General features: G+C 44.8%; 2 protein-coding genes across 3 annotated transcripts; both read left to right on the top strand.

Moving 5' to 3' along the window:
* Nucleotides 306-7,807, top strand: LOC8079221 (phosphoenolpyruvate carboxylase, housekeeping isozyme). Of its 2 annotated transcripts, none has more exons than XM_002458476.2 (11): nt 306-475; nt 802-1,008; nt 1,795-2,186; nt 2,546-2,630; nt 2,795-3,017; nt 3,135-3,238; nt 3,317-3,407; nt 4,508-4,662; nt 4,855-5,853; nt 6,219-6,605; nt 7,186-7,807. In XM_002458476.2, the coding sequence occupies exons 2-11, from the start codon at nt 841-843 to the stop codon at nt 7,480-7,482; spliced, it is 2,901 nt and encodes a 966-aa protein (XP_002458521.2). In that variant the 5' UTR covers nt 306-475; nt 802-840; the 3' UTR covers nt 7,483-7,807. The 2 variants fall into 2 exon arrangements, with proteins under 2 accessions (XP_002458521.2, XP_021312776.1); XM_021457101.1 differs by having other exon boundaries at nt 306-480; nt 7,186-7,659.
* Nucleotides 15,726-17,370, top strand: LOC8075606. The gene has a single exon (XM_002458474.2). It carries the CDS (start codon nt 16,196-16,198, stop codon nt 16,976-16,978), a length of 783 nt encoding a protein of 260 aa, XP_002458519.2. The 5' UTR covers nt 15,726-16,195; the 3' UTR covers nt 16,979-17,370.

Below are 18,621 nucleotides of genomic sequence, written 5' to 3'. Positions count from 1 at the left end.
CAAGTCTATCATAGCCTGCCCATAATAAAAATCGAACATATCTCCCTAGAGCTAACCTCCTGCAAAGATTATTCATGTCGCTCGCTGGCAATGGAAAAACGAAAATTCACTCAATTTCGGAAAACAAAGCTCTTGCTCCCCCAACGGGCCTCCACCATGATGAGACCTGTGGGCGAGAGCCGAGGAGTAACGCTCCACTTGGATGGGCTTTCTTCGCCACCACAGTCCAAGTTGGAAGGGATATACGACGAATCCACCCAGCACAAGCGACAGTCCCGTCCCGTCCTATAAATAGCAGACCACAACAGAGAGAGGGAGAGGGTGTCCCTCTCCGCTCCGTCCCAGGAAACCCGGTATAGCATCAAAGGAACGTTTTTTGTCGTGTTGATTGATCTCCTCCCTCCCCTTTCGCCCCGTCCTGCCTCCGGGCCTCACCCCCAGAAAAAAAGAAAGAAAGGAGTAAAGCCTGTGCCAGGTGAGGTGCTTTCCTCTCCTCTCCCTTCGATCCAGTAGGTTTGCACTCTAGTTCCTAGATCTTGTTTAGGCATTTGTCCATCTTGGAGTGGCACAGTCCCTAGCCTCCTACAACGGGTGATTGTTGTGGGGTTTTGATCATACTTTTTTTTTGTGCATTCGAGAAAGCCCCGTGCTTTGTTGGAATCCGTGTGCTTAGGGCTGCGTGGATCCTCTTCTCGCATCAAGAACATGTCGAAATCCGTGGGATTGGAGGGATTTGTGGGGGGTTTTCTCTTCTCTTTTGATAGGAATTGTGGGTGTTGATCTGTGTGGATTCTGTTGCAGGGGGCGAGAAGGAAAGGGGAGTCCTTTGGGGAGAGGGAGATGGCGCGCAATGCGGTGGACAAGGCGACGTCCATCGACGCGCAGCTGCGGCTGCTGGCCCCGCAGAAGCTCTCCGACGACGACAAGCTTGTCGAGTACGACGCCCTGCTCCTCGACCGGTTCCTCGACATCCTACAGGACCTGCACGGCGAGGACATCAGGGAGACGGTATGTAAATGCTCCAATCGATTCCTGCCCGTGGTGCTATTTGTTCCTTTTCGATTCTGGCAATTGATTTAGGTGGTAGATAGCTCGATCATGCTTGAAAATCTGTTTATACTGTCATGCATGCATGGGTCGCGATAGCAGGAGAATCATACAGAGCATCTGGGCCTTGTCCGTTGTGTGTTTCTATATGGTGATATTTTTCTCATCTGTTTTGGTATTGCACTCTGGTGATGGAAATTAGTGCTGCATTTAACAAATCGTAGTAGCACTGGGGGTCCACCCATTTGTTCTACAGTTGATGATCAATATTGTGCTAGTTCTCACTTTGTGTTTTCTAGCTTATCAAATTGGTAGATCACCATGATGTTCAAAACTGGTGGGGTTATCATGATGTGTATAGCACTTGCACTATAATCATGGCCTTTTGATACTCTTGAGTTATTATGCCCTTTGAACTATTGTTGTTGCTGATAGGAGGTAGTTTGCAGATCATATTTATTATCTTTTCTATGCATAAATAGTATGATAAAATGGTAAAAAGCCACGTTTTTTTTACAATGCATAGACCTACTATTTTACATTATCATTTTACCACTCAAGTAAGTCTATCTCCTTGCCCATTTTTTGGATATCTGCAAGCCAATCTTTGCTTAACATTCTGATAGGTGGCTTGATTTCTGTGCTCATTCGTTACACAGCAATTCCAGTCTGTTCACCAACTCACTCTACATTCGATAAAATTTATACTTTTTGCAATGCTGTAAAGTTTCCCTTTCTTGTGAATAGGTGCAAGAATGCTATGAGTTAGCTGCTGAGTATGAAAATAAGCTTGACCCCAAAATGCTGGATGAGATTGGGAATGTGCTGACCAGCTTGGATCCTGGAGACTCCATTGTCATAACCAAGTCATTCTCACACATGCTTATCCTGGCAAACTTGGCTGAGGAGGTACAAATTGCATACCGCAGGAGAATAAAACTGAAGAAGGGTGACTTTGTTGATGAGAACTCAGCAACAACTGAATCAGACATCGAGGAGACATTAAAGAGGCTTATGCATCAGCTTAAGAAGTCCCCTCTGGAGGTATTAGATGCTCTCAAGAATCAAACTGTTGACCTTGTCCTGACTGCACATCCAACTCAGTCTGTCCGGAGATCACTGCTCCAAAAGCATGGCAGGTTAGTCTTGAAGCTTTCTGAATTGTTAGATCTCAGGATGAGATTTATTCGATGGAGTTGAATATATGCAATATAGAAATGTTGGTTCAGTTCGTTCTTTATATGCACTATGCACCACAGCACCAGGGCAATGCAGTTTGTTCACACTGAATTTCACATACCCCTTTCATAGAAAACCTGATGTTTATTTTCTGCCTTTTTTTTTTAAGTGTAAGCATGTAAGCATTCCTTGCATGGTTTTGCAGTAGTCTGCCTTTTACAAGAAACAATAGCAATAGAAAAAAAAATCTCGAGGCATCTTGAATCATATGTTATATGTGCCTTTCGATGCCTTAGATTCTTCACCTTTCAATGTGCAGGATAAGAAACTGTTTAACTCAACTTTATGCAAAGGACATCACTCCAGATGAGAAACAGGAACTTGATGAAGCACTTCAAAGAGAGGTAATTTGCTTAGATATTTTGGTATTAGTGTTGTATAATACTATCTGTGTAGTAGTTAATATGGAAAACTGTCACCTTCACTAAATACTCCTGTTCCATATCTTATTTACAGATGAGTATATGTTTATATGATTCTAATATCCTGTTCCATTTCTTATCTACAGATTCAAGCTGCCTTTAGAACCGATGAAATCAGGCGGGCGCCTCCTACTCCGCAGGATGAAATGCGTGCTGGAATGAGTTATTTTCATGAGACCATATGGAAGGGTGTACCCAAGTTCTTACGCAGGGTCGACACTGCTCTTAAGAACATTGGCATAAATGAGCGGCTGCCATATAATGCCCCTATCATTCAGTTTTCTTCATGGATGGGTGGTGATCGTGATGGTACATGGCATTCTCTCTCCCTTTTTTGGATAGTATATTTGATGATGTGCTGAATCATGCAACTGTAGTTCACAAGAAAGATGTATATATATAGCTCTAAACTGATGTCCATGACAGGGAATCCAAGAGTCACACCAGAGGTTACAAGGGATGTGTGCTTGTTGGCTAGAATGATGGCTGCTAATTTGTATAATGCCCAGATAGAAGATCTGATGTTTGAGGTAAATATAAGGACACATTTTTTATTTGAATAATGTAGTGATATTAGTCTCACAAGAATTCTTTTTTGTCGCATGCAGTTATCTATGTGGCGCTGCAGTGACGAGTTACGTGTAAAGGTCGATGAGTTACAATGTTCCTCCAAGAAAGATAGAACAAAACACTATATAGGTGCAGATTATATTATGATATTTTTTGTTAAACTTATATATTATATCTTCAACATCCTTGCCTACCATCTGTTGCAAAATATTTAACCAAACTAGTCGCCAACCTGTTCTTTCCAATGGATGAAATAGTTATACATTTTATAAAGTACCTCCATCCAGAAAAGAATGCAGTTCTAGTTCTAATCTTAGTCAAACAATCTAAAGGTTGATGAAGTTTATAGAAAAGAGTATCAATAATTATGACACCAAGTAGGTACACTATGAAAAATTGAAAATACATTTCATGACAAATCTAATGATACTTATTTGGTATCATAAATATTGATATTTTTTTGGCACAAAGTTAGTCAAACTTGAGATGGTTTGACTTGGTACTATGCTAGAATTGCATTCTTTTCCGGATGGAGGGAGTATCATATTGCTTATGATTAATATGGATCCTCATTGTAACCATAAATGTGGTTCCAGTTTGATAGTTTATTCTCGGATTACAATAAACTGCATGAATCTATGCTGCTGAAGACTAATCTGAGACATGCAGATCAGGATTCTAATCTAAGTGATTCTAACCCACGTCAGCAATTGAGGAAAAATAGGCATGGCAAATCCATAGTCCAAAAGGGTTGGACTGTAAGAATCAGAAACAGTTACCTTGCAAAAAAAGGCATTGAAGGATTTGAAACATGCAATAAAACAAATGTATTTAGCTGTTAGCTTAATAAATATGATCATGAAGCAATGTAATATTAAGAAACAGCTGTCATCGGGACTCAGAAGTTGCATTGATATATGTGCTTTCTTGCCATGGTTGCATTTGAATCATGTTTTGCTCTCTGGATTTGTTTCTGAGACATGTGGATATCTATTTCTGTCGCTGTACTATGTTTAATATTGGAAAGAACCATATCACTATGGAGTTATATTTTTTAAAGACAAATTCTTGCTGTTTTCATGCAGATTTTGATATTTAGGATGACATTTTTGGCAGCAACAGGCATGATATGATGCATGCTATTTTTGTCTATTCCTTTATATTAATGCAGCCAATTAGACAAAACTAGGTGAAGTTAATACATGCTGACATGCTTTTCCTGGATGCAGAGTTCTGGAAACAAGTTCCCCCCAGTGAACCTTACCGAGTGATTCTGAGTGATGTCAGAGATAAACTCTACAACACGCGTGAACGAGCACGCCATTTATTAGCTAGTGGGTTTTCTGAAATTCCAGAGGAAGCAACCTTCACCGATGTTGAACAGGTATGTAAAGTGAAAACAGTAGTGTTCTTTTGATGTTCCTGGCAAGGATAAAAAATTAATCTGACCATATACTTTTAGTGCTATATTAAGATTGGATCCTATCATTTCCAAGATAAAGGATCTTTGTAACTGTTTCAGGATATTTTATGTTTTATGGATTCTGTCTCGATTGAATCTTTTTTTCTCTTACAGTTCTTGGAGCCTCTTGAGCTCTGTTACAGATCTCTCTGTGCCTGTGGTGATCAATCTATTGCAGATGGAAGCCTTCTTGACTTCTTACGGCAAGTGTCTACATTTGGACTATCCCTTGTTAGACTTGATATCAGGCAAGAATCTGACCGACATACTGATGTTATGGATGCTATAACTGAATACCTTGGCATCGGATCATACCGTAAATGGACAGAGGAGAAACGCCAAGAATGGCTACTCTCAGAACTTAATGGAAAGAGGCCGTTATTTGGTCCTGACCTTCCCAAGTCCGATGAGATTGCTGATGTTCTAGATACTTTCCACGTATTAGCTGAACTTCCTTCAGACAGCTTTGGTGCATATGTAATATCTATGGCGACAGCTCCCTCGGATGTTCTTGCTGTCGAGCTCTTGCAGCGTGAATGTCATGTGAAAAAACCACTGAGAGTTGTGCCATTGTTCGAAAAACTGGCAGATCTTGAGGCAGCACCTGCAGCTTTAGCTCGGCTGTTCTCTGTTGAATGGTACAGAAACAGGATCAATGGCAAGCAAGAAGTGATGATTGGGTATTCTGATTCTGGCAAGGATGCTGGTCGTTTCTCTGCTGCTTGGCAACTGTACAAGGCTCAAGAGGAGCTCATTAATGTTGCTAAGATGTATGGGGTTAAGTTAACTATGTTCCACGGACGAGGTGGGACTGTGGGAAGAGGTGGGGGCCCTACCCATCTTGCTATACTGTCACAACCTCCAGAAACTATTCATGGATCGCTTAGGGTAACTGTTCAAGGTGAAGTCATTGAACAATCTTTTGGAGAGGAGCATTTGTGCTTTAGAACCCTGCAACGTTTCACAGCTGCTACTCTTGAACATGGTATGCATCCTCCAATTTCGCCAAAACCAGAATGGCGTGCTTTAATGGACGAAATGGCTATTGTTGCCACAAAGGAATACCGATCAATTGTGTTTGAAGAACCACGCTTTGTTGAGTATTTCCGCCTTGTAAGTCTTCAGTTTTCTTTGCTTGTGTTTTCCTTTCCTACACACCTTCACTTGTCTTTATGTTGTTATTCCACTATGAGATTAATTCTAGCTTTTATTTAGTCCTTGGCATTTCACTCTTGTTTTTGTTAGCTGGGAATTCATCTTGCTAGACCTGAAGGTTAATATACTGTTTCATTATCGTTTTTTTACTGTTGTTTCATTATCGTCTTTTTACTGTCATGTCATTTTTTAACGTAGTTTTACTGTCATGTCATGTCATTACTCCTTGTAGTATACCCTATAAATTTATTTATTTATTTTTTGGTAATGGGTCAATTTTTCTGTGTAACCAATCCTGACATTTGTGTATTTCTTTCAAATAGGCAACACCAGAGATGGAATATGGTAGGATGAATATCGGAAGCAGACCATCGAAAAGAAAGCCGAGTGCAGGCATTGAATCACTGCGTGCAATCCCTTGGATCTTTGCTTGGACGCAGACTCGGTTCCACCTACCAGTGTGGCTTGGTTTTGGCGCAGCATTCAAACATGTCTTGGATAAGGACATACGGAATCTTCAAACCCTTCAAGAGATGTACAATCAGTGGCCATTTTTCAGGGTTACAATAGACTTGGTTGAGATGGTGTTTGCCAAAGGTGATCCTGGTATAGCGGCTCTGTATGACAAGCTTCTAGTTTCAGAGGATTTGTGGTCATTTGGCAAGCGTCTTAGAGCCAACTATGAAGAAACAAAGCAACTTCTTCTACAGGTGATGGTCTAAGATCTTCTTGCATCTGTTATGGACTGCTAGAGTTGCATGTAGACTATGTGATGCCTCTACCTGGCTTGAACATTGTGTGTCTGAATGAGTAGATAATTAAGGGCCTGTTTGGTTCTCCATGCTAATTTTAGCCAGCTAAAATTATTTTAGCTACTCTTGGGTGACTAGTGGGACTAAACTATTTTAGCTTCTTTTTAGTCAGTGTGTTTGGAAGTTTAGCTACTAAAGTGTTAAAGTTTAGCTGGCTAAAATTCAGCAAGGGGAACCAAACAGGCCCTTGTTAATTCGTAATCTATAGCCACATCATGCCCAACTACTTCCAGAGAATGTTTAGATACAGCTCCTAGAGTTGCATGTAGACTATGTGATGCCTCTACCAGGCTTGAACATTGGCATCTGAATGAGTAGATAATTAAGTTAATTCATAATCCATAGCCACATCTTGCCCAACTACATGCAGGGAATGTTTAGGTAAGGAGAAAATGGTTCTGGCAATAGGAATACAGGATGTTCATTTACCACACCCTTTTCTTGTCTCACCAGTGCATTGTGACCTTGTGAATTTCAGGTTGCTGGGCACAAAGACCTTCTGGAGGGCGACCCTTACCTGAAGCAGAGGCTGCGCATCCGTGACTCTTACATCACCGCGCTGAACGTTTGCCAAGCTTACACGCTGAAGCGCATCAGGGACCCTGGCTTCCAGGTGAACCCGGGGCCTCACCTGTCGAAGGACGTCATGGACATTGGCAAGCCGGCTTCAGAGCTCGTGAAGCTCAACACCACAAGCGAGTACGCCCCGGGGCTGGAGGACACCCTCATCCTCACCATGAAGGGCATCGCTGCCGGAATGCAGAACACCGGCTGAAAGAACAAGAATCCAGAGTGCCTTTCTTTATTCTGAGTTGATGTATCTATCGTAGCGTAGGGGATCATGGCGTGAGCCGGTTAACAAGACGTACGGGGTGCACACCTGGATATGGGATTACTATATGCTATTTGCTATATCGAACTCCTATGTATGCATATCCATGTTGCTTGAGCCTGCACTTAGCTTTTGGATCATAACTTGTTAGGTTATGCGTAGGTCATCTTGTTGCGGCCAAATAACTCTTGAGCTGTGCCGTTTGGTGCTGGGATGCTGGCTTATTTGTGCCGAGGAGTCTACTGAATGCTTGGATCATTGTATTGTATCTTCTCTGTCGTGCGGTATCTTGTTGAATACTACTACTGTGTCGTGGACAAACGGACAGGCTGTAGAGAGGAGCGCGGCGTGTATCACGCACGCGCAGCGGCCGCCCCTGGAAGCTGCGAAGGGCCGGAGCCCGTGGCCGGAGCATCTACAACATCAAGTCACCTAGAGCTCCGATCAAGAAAAAAAAAGTCACCTAGAGCTAATAATGTATTTATTTAAACCTGTAGATGTTAATATGTATTATAAAAAGAAATATATCAAATTTGGTTTAGCATAAAAGAAAGTGATGTGTATATAATTTAAAACGGATCAACGGAGGGAGAAGCCCGATTGCTTCTATATCCTCAGTGTTATTTTAAAAACAAAAAAAACAAAAAACAAAAACGGTCGTGGCGTAGTACTGGTGTTATTCCAAAGTCGATCATTGTACTTTATACGGTTTGAGTGCCCGTATCTTCTAGTCTACGAATGATAATGTAGTGCATTTCCGTTGCGCTCGAATTTATGCGGCCTGCCCTCTTGGTCCCTTGTCGCATGGCTCCATGTCTCAGGGGTCCCCGGCGCTCCCGCTCGTACTTGCCACACTAGCATAACTCGCTCATGTTCGGTCGCACTTGCACAGTACCGGGCCGGCGGTCGGCGGACCGCGGTGAGCACGGCCAAATCATTGGCGAGCGCGAGGTAGGTAGGTGCCGACGGTGAGCATGACCAAACCGTGCCGTCGATGCACACGTCTACTAGCAGTAGCAGTAGCAGGTCAGTCCATTCGTGCCCGAACCACAGCAGCAGCACACGAAAAGGAGATGGGGAGATCCGACGACCGTTCTCACACAGGTACTGTACCACTCCGCTCCCTCCGAATCGCTGATGGATATCCTGGCCCTGGTGGTGGCGGCCCCGAGCCGGCAGGACCGGCGCATCGCGGCAGCCGATGCCCTGGAGGCCAGCCAGCCAGGCCCGCCTGGGGGCGGGCGGGCGGCCGGACTGTTGCGCCCGCGCAGCCGCAGCCGAGCCGACGAGGCAGCGGCAGCCGGCAGACCGCCCGGCGAGCGGAATGGACCGTAGCGTGTCATCGTGAAGCGTGAGACCGACGACGGGGCCGCGACCGGATTCCGGAGCACTGCACTGCACCGTATCTGCTCGCAGATGTTGACTACGTGTCCCCGGCCGCCTCAGCGTTCATTCATCACTGTGACACCCCGCCGCTGCGATGAGCCTGACGGGCGCGCGGCTGCCACTGACGCGCAGTCGCGCACGGCAAAAAGAGACAGCCGGACGGCCAGAGCGTGGCAGTGGCAGCGGCAGCGGCGGGGGGACCGCCGGACCGGGCCATGCTCTCTGCCTCTGGCCTCTGGCCTCTGCTCTCCGCGCGCTAGCTCCGACGCCGGGCCGGCCGTACCCGCGGCGGAGATCTCCATTTATTGGCGGTGACGCGCCCACGTTCTCTTGCCCTTGCCTTGCCCGCACCCGCATCAATGGATCCATCCGATTCCCATGGACGGACGCACCCGAGGCGACGACGACGGCCCCACGCCGCAGTTGGTTTTTGTTTGGAGCCGGAGAAAGAAAACAAAGGGCTCTACTGGCACCGCTGCATGAGACATGAGACGGAGATAACGCAGGCTCACTCACAGATATCACAGCTCTGCTTGCACGGGAGCACTGTTGGACCGCCAGCATGAAATGCCCACCGCGCACGTACTGCTCTGGATCCACTCTCTAGCGTCTAATCAATGTCACTGCCTATGCAGATTGCGGGTCGGGCTACGAATAACAGCGTTTAATGTCCTAAACAGTGTGACTCTGACGGTACAAAGGAGTACAACTGTACAGCAAGGTTTAATTTGGACGAGTGTTTCTGTATGATGAACCAGCAGTAGTACATACATTATTTCAACAACATTTTCTCTTGGCCGAATCAAGTCCGCTGTTCAGGAAAAGGAAAGAGCACGTACACTACTCATCTGTGTGCACTGCATGCTGGATGGGACGACTGATCAAAAGAAGCACTGACTGAGAGTTAGACAGGTTTAGTTTTCAAAAAAATTTCAAGATTTCTCGTCACATCGAATCTTTGGACGTATTATAAAGCATTAAATATTAATAAAAGAAATAACTAATTACACAATTTGTCTGTAATTTGAGAGACGAATTTTTTAAACCTAGTTAGTCCATGATTAAACAATAATTACCAAATACAAACGAAAATGCTACACTAGGCAAAGGCAAAAAAAACTACCCAGGTCTTACTACTCCACATTGATGAATCTTCCCGCGTGGTCCAAAATGACATGTGCGACGACTGATCAAAAGAAGTACTAGTACTGTTACATCTGTATGTGACATGTTGAATTGTTTTCAAAAAATAACAGTATGTTTCTTTTTAACTTCGGGTTGTTGTGGACTCTAGTCTTACATACAAGCAGAAGCTTACACGGACGGGGAAGTTCCTAAAATGAGAATGTTAGCATCTAACTCCATTTATTTATACCATAATATACACAAACTGCATCCCACGAGTTTAGTCCAAGGTTTTTGAACGCAAGGAACATGTCCATGGTTGAAAGGGGAAAAAAAAGATCTACACAACTGCCACCTGTTCGCCGGCTGAAAAAAAAGGTGCTACTAATATTTAAGCTTATTTGTTATAAAAAATACAATATTTCATGACTAAAAATAATGTCGATAAGTTTAAGCAAACAGGGGTCTACTATGCAAAATCCTAAAGCATCGTTTTTTTGCCTTTTGGACTAACAAGAAAAAGGCAAACATGGTTTGGCTTTTCCAACCTAAGCAACACCTTCTTTTGTCCTCACCATACACTTCCGTGTTTATAGGGCCAAAGGTGCAAAATGCACGGCAAAAGCTTATCTCTTTTCACGAGAAAGAAAAGGATATATATTCTTGTTTTGGGGCTTGTTTAGTTTCGAAAAGTGAAAAGTTTTCGGTACTGTAGCACTTTCGTTTGTTTGTGACAAATATTATCCAATCATAGACTAACTAGGATCAAAAGATTCGTCTCGTGATTTACAGCTAAAATGTGTAATTAGTTTTTTTTTTGTCTATATTTAATGTTTCATGCATGTGCCACAAGATTTGATGTGACGAGGAATCTTGAAAACTTTTTTGTTTTCATGATAAACTAAACAAGGCCTTGGATTGTTTTATGTCGTAAAGGCAGCCATCCATTGGAAAGTGTGGAAGGTGCCTTTGCATTTTCTTAGTAGGTCGGTTTCTTAGTAAACAAGCCACGTTCGCGTTGACACTTGAAGCCAACGTTCTGGCAAAAACGGAATATATTACATTTTAGTTAGAAGAAAACATATATAAACCAGATAAAGTATTCCTTTGGAGTACTTTGTGGAAATGGTACTGAATATACCACATAAACAAGCTTATTTGGCGCTGGACAGCATATGGGTTCTATTCTTCCAAATCAGCCTACCGTGCGCTACTCGCGGCCTCTAGCCCGGTCTACGACTGCCCGCTGATATGGAGAACTTGGGCACCTCTACGCGTCAAAATCTTCCTATGGCTCGCCATCAGAAGACGCCACTGGACAGCCGACAAAAAACGCCGGCACGGACTGGAGGCAGCAGACCGGTGCTACCTTTGTGACCAGGAGCCCGAGACCATCGACCACATCATCGCCACCTGTTCTTTCTCGCGGCAAATTTGGTGGACCATGTTGGCCACTCTTGGTTCCGACGCGTCTCAGATCGGAGCTGATAAGTGGCTAGCATGGTGGGAGAGCTGGAGACACAGATGGCACGGAGATAAACGTAAAGGAGCGGACACTTTATTCGCCTTGGTAGCATGGGAGATATGGAAAGAACGCAATGCGCGCTGCTTCAGGGGCTCCCCGGCCACAGTCGGTCAACTTCTGTCGACCATCAAGATCTCTGGAGATCTCAGTTCGGGAGTAGTTAGCATGTCGTGTTGCGGGGAGGGCATTATCCTTGTACCACCTGTCAAACCTCCGCCGCCAGCGCCTTGGCGCTTTTGTAAAAAAACTTGCTTCTACTTAATACATAGATGCGCAAACCTTTTGTGTATTCGAGAAAAATATATGTTTGGATACTTGCCAAAGAAAAAACCTCGTGAACCCATATAAAAGGGCCGTGACAAACTTTGGTAGATTAATCTGTTCGCTTGGCTGATGAGCCATGACTAAAAGTACTGTTTATTGATTTATTGTGAGAGAAAAACACTATTGAATGATTGACAAATTTAGCACATAAGCTCAAGCAAATAGGCTCGTCAAACAATTGGTGATATATACATTTAGAATTTTACCGGATGCTTCAAAGATGTACATACTAGTCTATAATTTTGCGCTATGTTTGAACCCATAACTAATAGAAATTAATTATGCTCGTGTTCTTTATTTCTCTCTTTTTTATTTTCTAAAAATATGAATACAGGGCTTGTTTCATTGGTGTTCTAGGTAACATACCTTGCCCAGGCAACAAAAACATCCAGCAAAAGGCAAGCAAAATTGGACGCATGGGATTGCTATCGGGCTCAGGTAGCTTTTCCAAGGTCGTTCAAACCAAATAAGCCCGTAGATCCTATATTAGTTTTTCTCCTCTGCATAGTTTATATGTATATGTTTTATAATGGCATGAGCAGGTAATTTGACTACGGATTTGGAGGTTACTTTATGTTGTCTGAGGTGAGTAATTTTTAGAAAATCAAAATAGACATGGTAGCAATTATTATCAATGATGGCCGGAGTCTATCGAATTGACGGTTAGATTTTTTATTTTTTAAAAAACTTAGGATTTATCATTTTCTCTAGTGTTTCTCCTGAGAATTAACGCTAGACTTTGTTGAAACATTCAATTAGTTAAATGGAGCCATTTTAGAAAAAAATGTTTCTCAACTAGGGGCTTATAGGAAAGTACCAAAAGAAGAAAAATTGATGCATCACACATGCCCTGATGATAAGATGATAGATAAGTCGTGGACAAACCTTGCTAAACATGCACCCGCATTGAGATTATTCCAAAAGCTTAAAGAAGACCAAAAAGTTGGATGGGCATCCATGGACTTTTGGGTAAAATAATGGCACATGCTTGGATGCGGTGGAAGTGGGATCGACGAACCTAGAAAAAAAGAAAGAAAGAAAAGGGACAGGGAAAGCCCACTGCCGTGCTCGCTCTTTTGCTTTATTCTAACCAGGAGACTAGTTTAAGGGTCTCTTTGAACCTATTGATGTTAACAATTAGCAACTAAAATTAATAGTAGTAGACACGCATGTTATTAGACTAAGGAGATATTTGGGACTGCTCCATATTTTTTACTAAACAGATTCAGCTCCACATAACTTTGTTCTGGTAAAAAAGATAAAGTTGCGAGAGCACTTAAAGTAGTGCTCTACAAACTTAAGGTCTTTTGTGGATTGTTTCACGGTAAAATTTGTGAAGTAGAGCCCACGGAACAAATTTAAATAGACCCTAACTAGTACTCCCTCTATCCCAAAAAAGTGATATTTTTACTTTCAGACATCATATTTCACCATTCGTCTTATTCAAAAAATTCTATAAAATATAAAATAAATAAATAAATATTAAAGTATACTTAATGATAATATATGTCATAATAAAATATATAATATTTAGATAAAAAATTAAATAAGACGGATAGTCAAATAAGATATTAAAAATAAAAAATAATATTTTTTTTAGGACGGAGGGAATATGCATTATTTGGTTGCACTAGCAACTTTGAGATTGCTAATAGATGATGTGCCAGCCACCTATTAGCAATTACCAATATATTAGTAGGTGGTTTTAAATAGCCTCTGCTAATAATTAGCTAATTAATAGTTACTGTACTATAAATTATAAGACGTTTTAGATTTTTTTAGATTCACAACTTTTGCATACATCTAGATATATATTATTATGCCTAGATACATAATAAAAGTTATGAATCTAGAAATTTTAAAGTATCTTAAATTTTGGAACAAGAAAGTAGTATGTATTACTAGATAATTATATTTGAAGATATAAATACAAATACTATTTATTATATAGAATTTGGTTAAATTTGAGCTTGTTAAATAGAGGGAGCAGGAGAGAAGGAGAGTGTCAAAAAGTTTTGTACTGCCCAAATGAATGATTGAAATGAATGCTGGCATGAAAAACTCCTTCACCAGGGCTTCAGTGATGAAAAGCTGCAGGCTGCGTTTCACCAGAACGGCGAGAGTCACGGTTCATGTGTGCTGGCTGTTGCCTGTTGTAGAGAATCTAATATGCTTCAACTTCACTTTCCGAGCCAAAAGGTGATATGGCCACAGCCTTTTTAAGTTGCCATTTGCCATTAGTTGGGGACTTTCAACTCAAAAGTTCCTTTTTTTTCCAGAACAAGGGCTTTCTCTAAAGCACTTTTCGGATTTGCTTTTCCTGCACTGTCCCTGCAGATTTCTTAAGCCGAGCCGAGGTGTGGCAGCCTTTTGCATATGATCATCACTGCATCGCCCAGAGAGATGAGAGTCTTTGTTAAAAGCAAGGAAACAGCATGTACTCGCAGGAGTGCCCACCATCCGTTCCTTTTGGGTTGGTTACACGTACGTTTCCTCTGATGCTTTTGGGAGCGGGTTTTGGGCAGGGGTTTAGGCGCCGTTGCTGGGGAAATTTGTTGCAGCGCGATCAATGCGGTACGGAGTGATCCATATATCACTTGGCCGGCCAGTTAGACACATATGGTCACTTCATATTTCGACGTGCATTTGTCAAACATATCACTTTCAGTGTGCCTTAGCTCCCCTGCAAGGCTGCAATTCCTCAGACAGCTTGTAGATCAGGTTGGCAAGAAAGATACAGTAGGTCGCCAATTGATAAAGGGAAGAGGCAGACGAACAACCAAAGAATGGGAATGCCTGCAACAAATTGTATAATAAACAAAGGTACACTATCTTAAAGGTCCAAAAGTTCATTGTTTAATATTATCATGCATTTTCTTCTTTCTCTTTTGATATCAATGGAGCTCCTAAACAAAAGAGGAGGAAATAAGAGGGGCCGGGTCCCCCATTACTGAAGTTGTTTGTTGATCTCTATCTCAATCTCTCATCTAGGCGATGATATTAAATCTTGATCTCTACTCATGTGTTCGTGTCTGATTCGAATTATACTCCACTCAAAGCTTACATGTCCATATCTTATATGATTCCAATACGAAGTCCTCGGAATTTATGTGTCCACGTTCAATTAACGAGCTTCAATTCAAAAAATGTTGAGACCTTGTTTGCAATGCTTGGCTATATAGTATCTAGTAACAAGAGCCATGCATGCGATTTTTTCTCTGGGATTTAGTTTGGATTCAACCATTCTTTTTAGGGATTGGAGTAGATTGAAGGAGGAATTGAACTAAATTCTTCCTAAATACACAAAGAGAATGATTAATCCAAAGAGCCCCGAGGGTCGATTGTTCCCTACTATTACTACTCAACCTTGATACCTGAGTTTCCTTGGTATGTGCAATACTAGCCTCTGCGCCTAACAAATGATAATGGAGGGAGTATCTAGTAACAAGAGTCATGTAGGTGATTTTTTTTTTCCTCCGAGGACTAGTTTAGATTCAACCATTCCTCTTAGGGATTGCAGTTGATTGAAGATGAACTTAAATAAATTTCTCCTCAATACTCAAAGGAAATGATCGATCCAGGAGCCCTCTAGGTCGATTTTTTTCCTCCCTGCTACCGTGCTACACAGCCATCTACACACATACGAGTAAGGTACAGAAAGGAGCCACCGTAGCCTCGTCCTGTCCTCCTACATGGCTTTGCAGCTGCGCGTAGAGAATCAGGCAGGGCACGCGACCCACGCTCGGGCGAAGCGCCCCCATGCCTTCGCTTTTCCGCAACAGATTACTCCCGGTCCACTCCCTCCTCGCCGTCCCGTCCCAACCCCACACGCGCGCAACAGCGCTTTTTATAAAAACCGGCAGATTCTCCTCGAATCACTTGTAGCTCCACATGCACGCACCCTCGACGCCTCCATCCGCCCAAATCACACACGAAGAACTGACTTCATCACAAGAGCTTCGAACCCTCGCCCGCGCCACCCGCACCGTAACCTTTTGTTTTTTTTTCCATTCAGTTTCACCACCACGCCGGCCGACCCGACCCGACTCAACTCACACTCCCACAGTACAGTACAGCACAGCCATGTGTGTATCCGTCCATGCATCTGCGGTCTGTCTTGTGACGGACGGGCCTGGGCATTTAAGTAGCAACGACCCCTTCGTCCCCGCCACCTAGCTCCCTGTTGTGTCACCGCCGAGCCTCTCGCTCCAGAGCCCTTCCCTGTCCTCTCTAGCTGCTACTACTACTACTAGCACTTCCATTTACTGGTGTTTCCTTGCTTTGACGAAGCACCAGATGTTGTCCCACGTCGAGATGGCCCCCGCGGCCGGCGGGTTCAAGCTCTTCGGCAAGGTCATCACGCGCACGCAGTGCGCCGCCGAGACTGCCCCGCCGGCGGTGCCGACGCAGGAGCAGGAGCCTGCCGCGGCGGCGTCGAGGAGCACGGCCGCCTTCGCGCGGGAGAGGGACGATCCGGACGAGCGCGACCAGCCGATGGTGAAGCGGGAGGCGGCGGCCGCGGCGGCGTCGGACCACGACTTCGTCGTCGTCGCGGACAAGCAGCAGCAGCAGCACTCCGCCGCCGCGGGCGGGCCGGCGCCGGCGTCCGAGAGCGACGACAGCAAAGGCCAGCAGCAGCACCCGCGCCCGCGGCAACACCACCAGCAGCAGCATCAGGACACCGTGGAGGCCCGCGCCGCGGCGGCCGCGTCGTCGGCGCCGCCGCTGCCGTGCCCGCGGTGCCGGAGCCGGAACACCAAGTTCTGCTACTTCAACAACTACAACGTCAACCAGCCGCGCCACTTCTGCAAGGACTGCCACCGCTACTGGACCGCGGGCGGCGCGCTCCGCAACGTCCCCGTCGGCGCCGGCCGCCGCAAGAACCGGCCCCTCGGCCCCGTCGGCGCCGTCCCTGTCCCCGTGCCCGTGCCCGTGCCCGTGCCGGCCCACCTGCACCCCGCTGCGGCGGCGGGCTTCGTGCTCGGCTTCCCCGGCCAGCACCCTTCCTCCCCGACGACGTCGCCGTCGACGGCCGTCTACGCGGAGCGGTGGCCGGTCTGCCCCGACCGCCGGTTCTGATGTCGTTCTGACGTGATTGATCGAGCGCAGGCAGACCCCTCGGAATCGGATAGGAGAGCTAGTGGGGTGGTTTGACTTTGCATAATTTGCTGGTGATGAGGTTGGGAAGGCTGCCTTGTTTGTACGTGCGTGAGGCTTACACAAACACCAAACCAAAGAGGGTATGGATTGATGGATGGATGGAGGACGACGACATGGAAATGGCTTCTGTTTTCATCTCTTTTTCTCTGTGTCTAGCTCGTCTGTTTCCTTCTTTTGTTGTCTTTGCTACTAAAGCTTGGCTTTAGCTAGTAGTACCTTACCTTGCAGTTGCAAATGTGTGTAAAAAAGTGTAAATGTAACAGCAGGGGAAGGTTGCAAACACCCAGCGTGCGTGCTCAAATGTGATGCGATCAGCGATCCCATGCACTCCTGTCCAGTCCGGTGCTTAACTCGGATCCCCGGGAGTCGGTGCTCACTGCTCAAAGTGCTGAGCTTCAGCTCGCTGCTCGCACGACCCGCGTCTGGGAAAAGGTGACGACGGAGTGCTGATGCTCTGCAGATGGAGCTCGGCATGCATTCTCTTCGCGCTAGCAGACTGCACAGCACCAGCACGGATCAGAGTGTGACTGTGTGAGTGAATGGAAGGAAAAGACCCCGTATCCATACAGACCGGTGTGTTAAAAAAGGCGATGATGCTGTTGACCGCGCGCGCAGAAGACGATGGGCTAGACAACGAAAAGGCGGCAGTTGCTACATGGCCACGGTCACATTTCCGTGTGTGGTTGGCCCAGCGCTTTTCACCACCCTTTTGGGAAGTTTCATCACAATGGGCATGGGCATGGGGCATGGGGGACAGGGCACCTGGCCGCCGGGTGGGCTTTTACCGGCCATCAATGCCCGCCCCGACGAAAGATCCGCGCGGCCATTACTAAAAAGCGCCGGGAGATAAATATTCCAACCGTCAACTTGTCAGGAGTCAAGGAACGCGACGCTGGAACGGAACCACAAGAGGAGAAGATAGCCCTACGCCTACTACTGTTGCTGTAGGCTCCTCTTTCTCATCGTCCTCTAGCTGCTGCGCTTTGCGGGCTTTAGTCCTTGTTTAGTTCGCAAAATTTGTAGTTTTTGACTAACGTAGCACTTTCGTTTTAATCTGACAAATATTGTCCAATCACGGAGTAACTAGGTTTAAAAGATTCATCTCATAAATTACAGGTAAACTGTGCAATTAGTTTTTATTTTCGTCTATATTTAATGCTCTATGCATGCGACCAAAGATTCAATGTGATGGGGAATCTTGAAAATTTTTGCGAACTTAAACAAAGTCTTAATTGCTCGCAAAGTTACTTTGCCGCGGGTTTACTGCTCTCCCGCGCGCGTCGTCGCGTGTGGTTGGGAGTTGCGCGACGGACTGCGGCGCGGCCCCGGGGCGGGGACCTTTTCGCTCGCGCGGCCTGCTCTGCTGACAGCTCGCCCACACAACACAAACCGGTGATGCGGGTGGGCCTAACCTCCTCCGGCTTTCGATGTCATTACATGCGATCAAAAACCTAAAAGTTTACAAAATCTTCTATTACATCAAATCTTACGACACAAATAATCTAAAAGTTTACAAAATCTTCTATTAAATCAAATCTTACGACACAAATATAGAACATTAA

Source organism: Sorghum bicolor, chromosome 3 (genome assembly GCF_000003195.3).
Source record: "Sorghum bicolor cultivar BTx623 chromosome 3, Sorghum_bicolor_NCBIv3, whole genome shotgun sequence".
In the NCBI taxonomy this organism is placed as follows: Eukaryota; Viridiplantae; Streptophyta; class Magnoliopsida; order Poales; family Poaceae; genus Sorghum; species Sorghum bicolor.
Note: the sequence above shows the minus strand (reverse complement) of the source record. Positions and strands in the feature narration are given on the sequence as shown.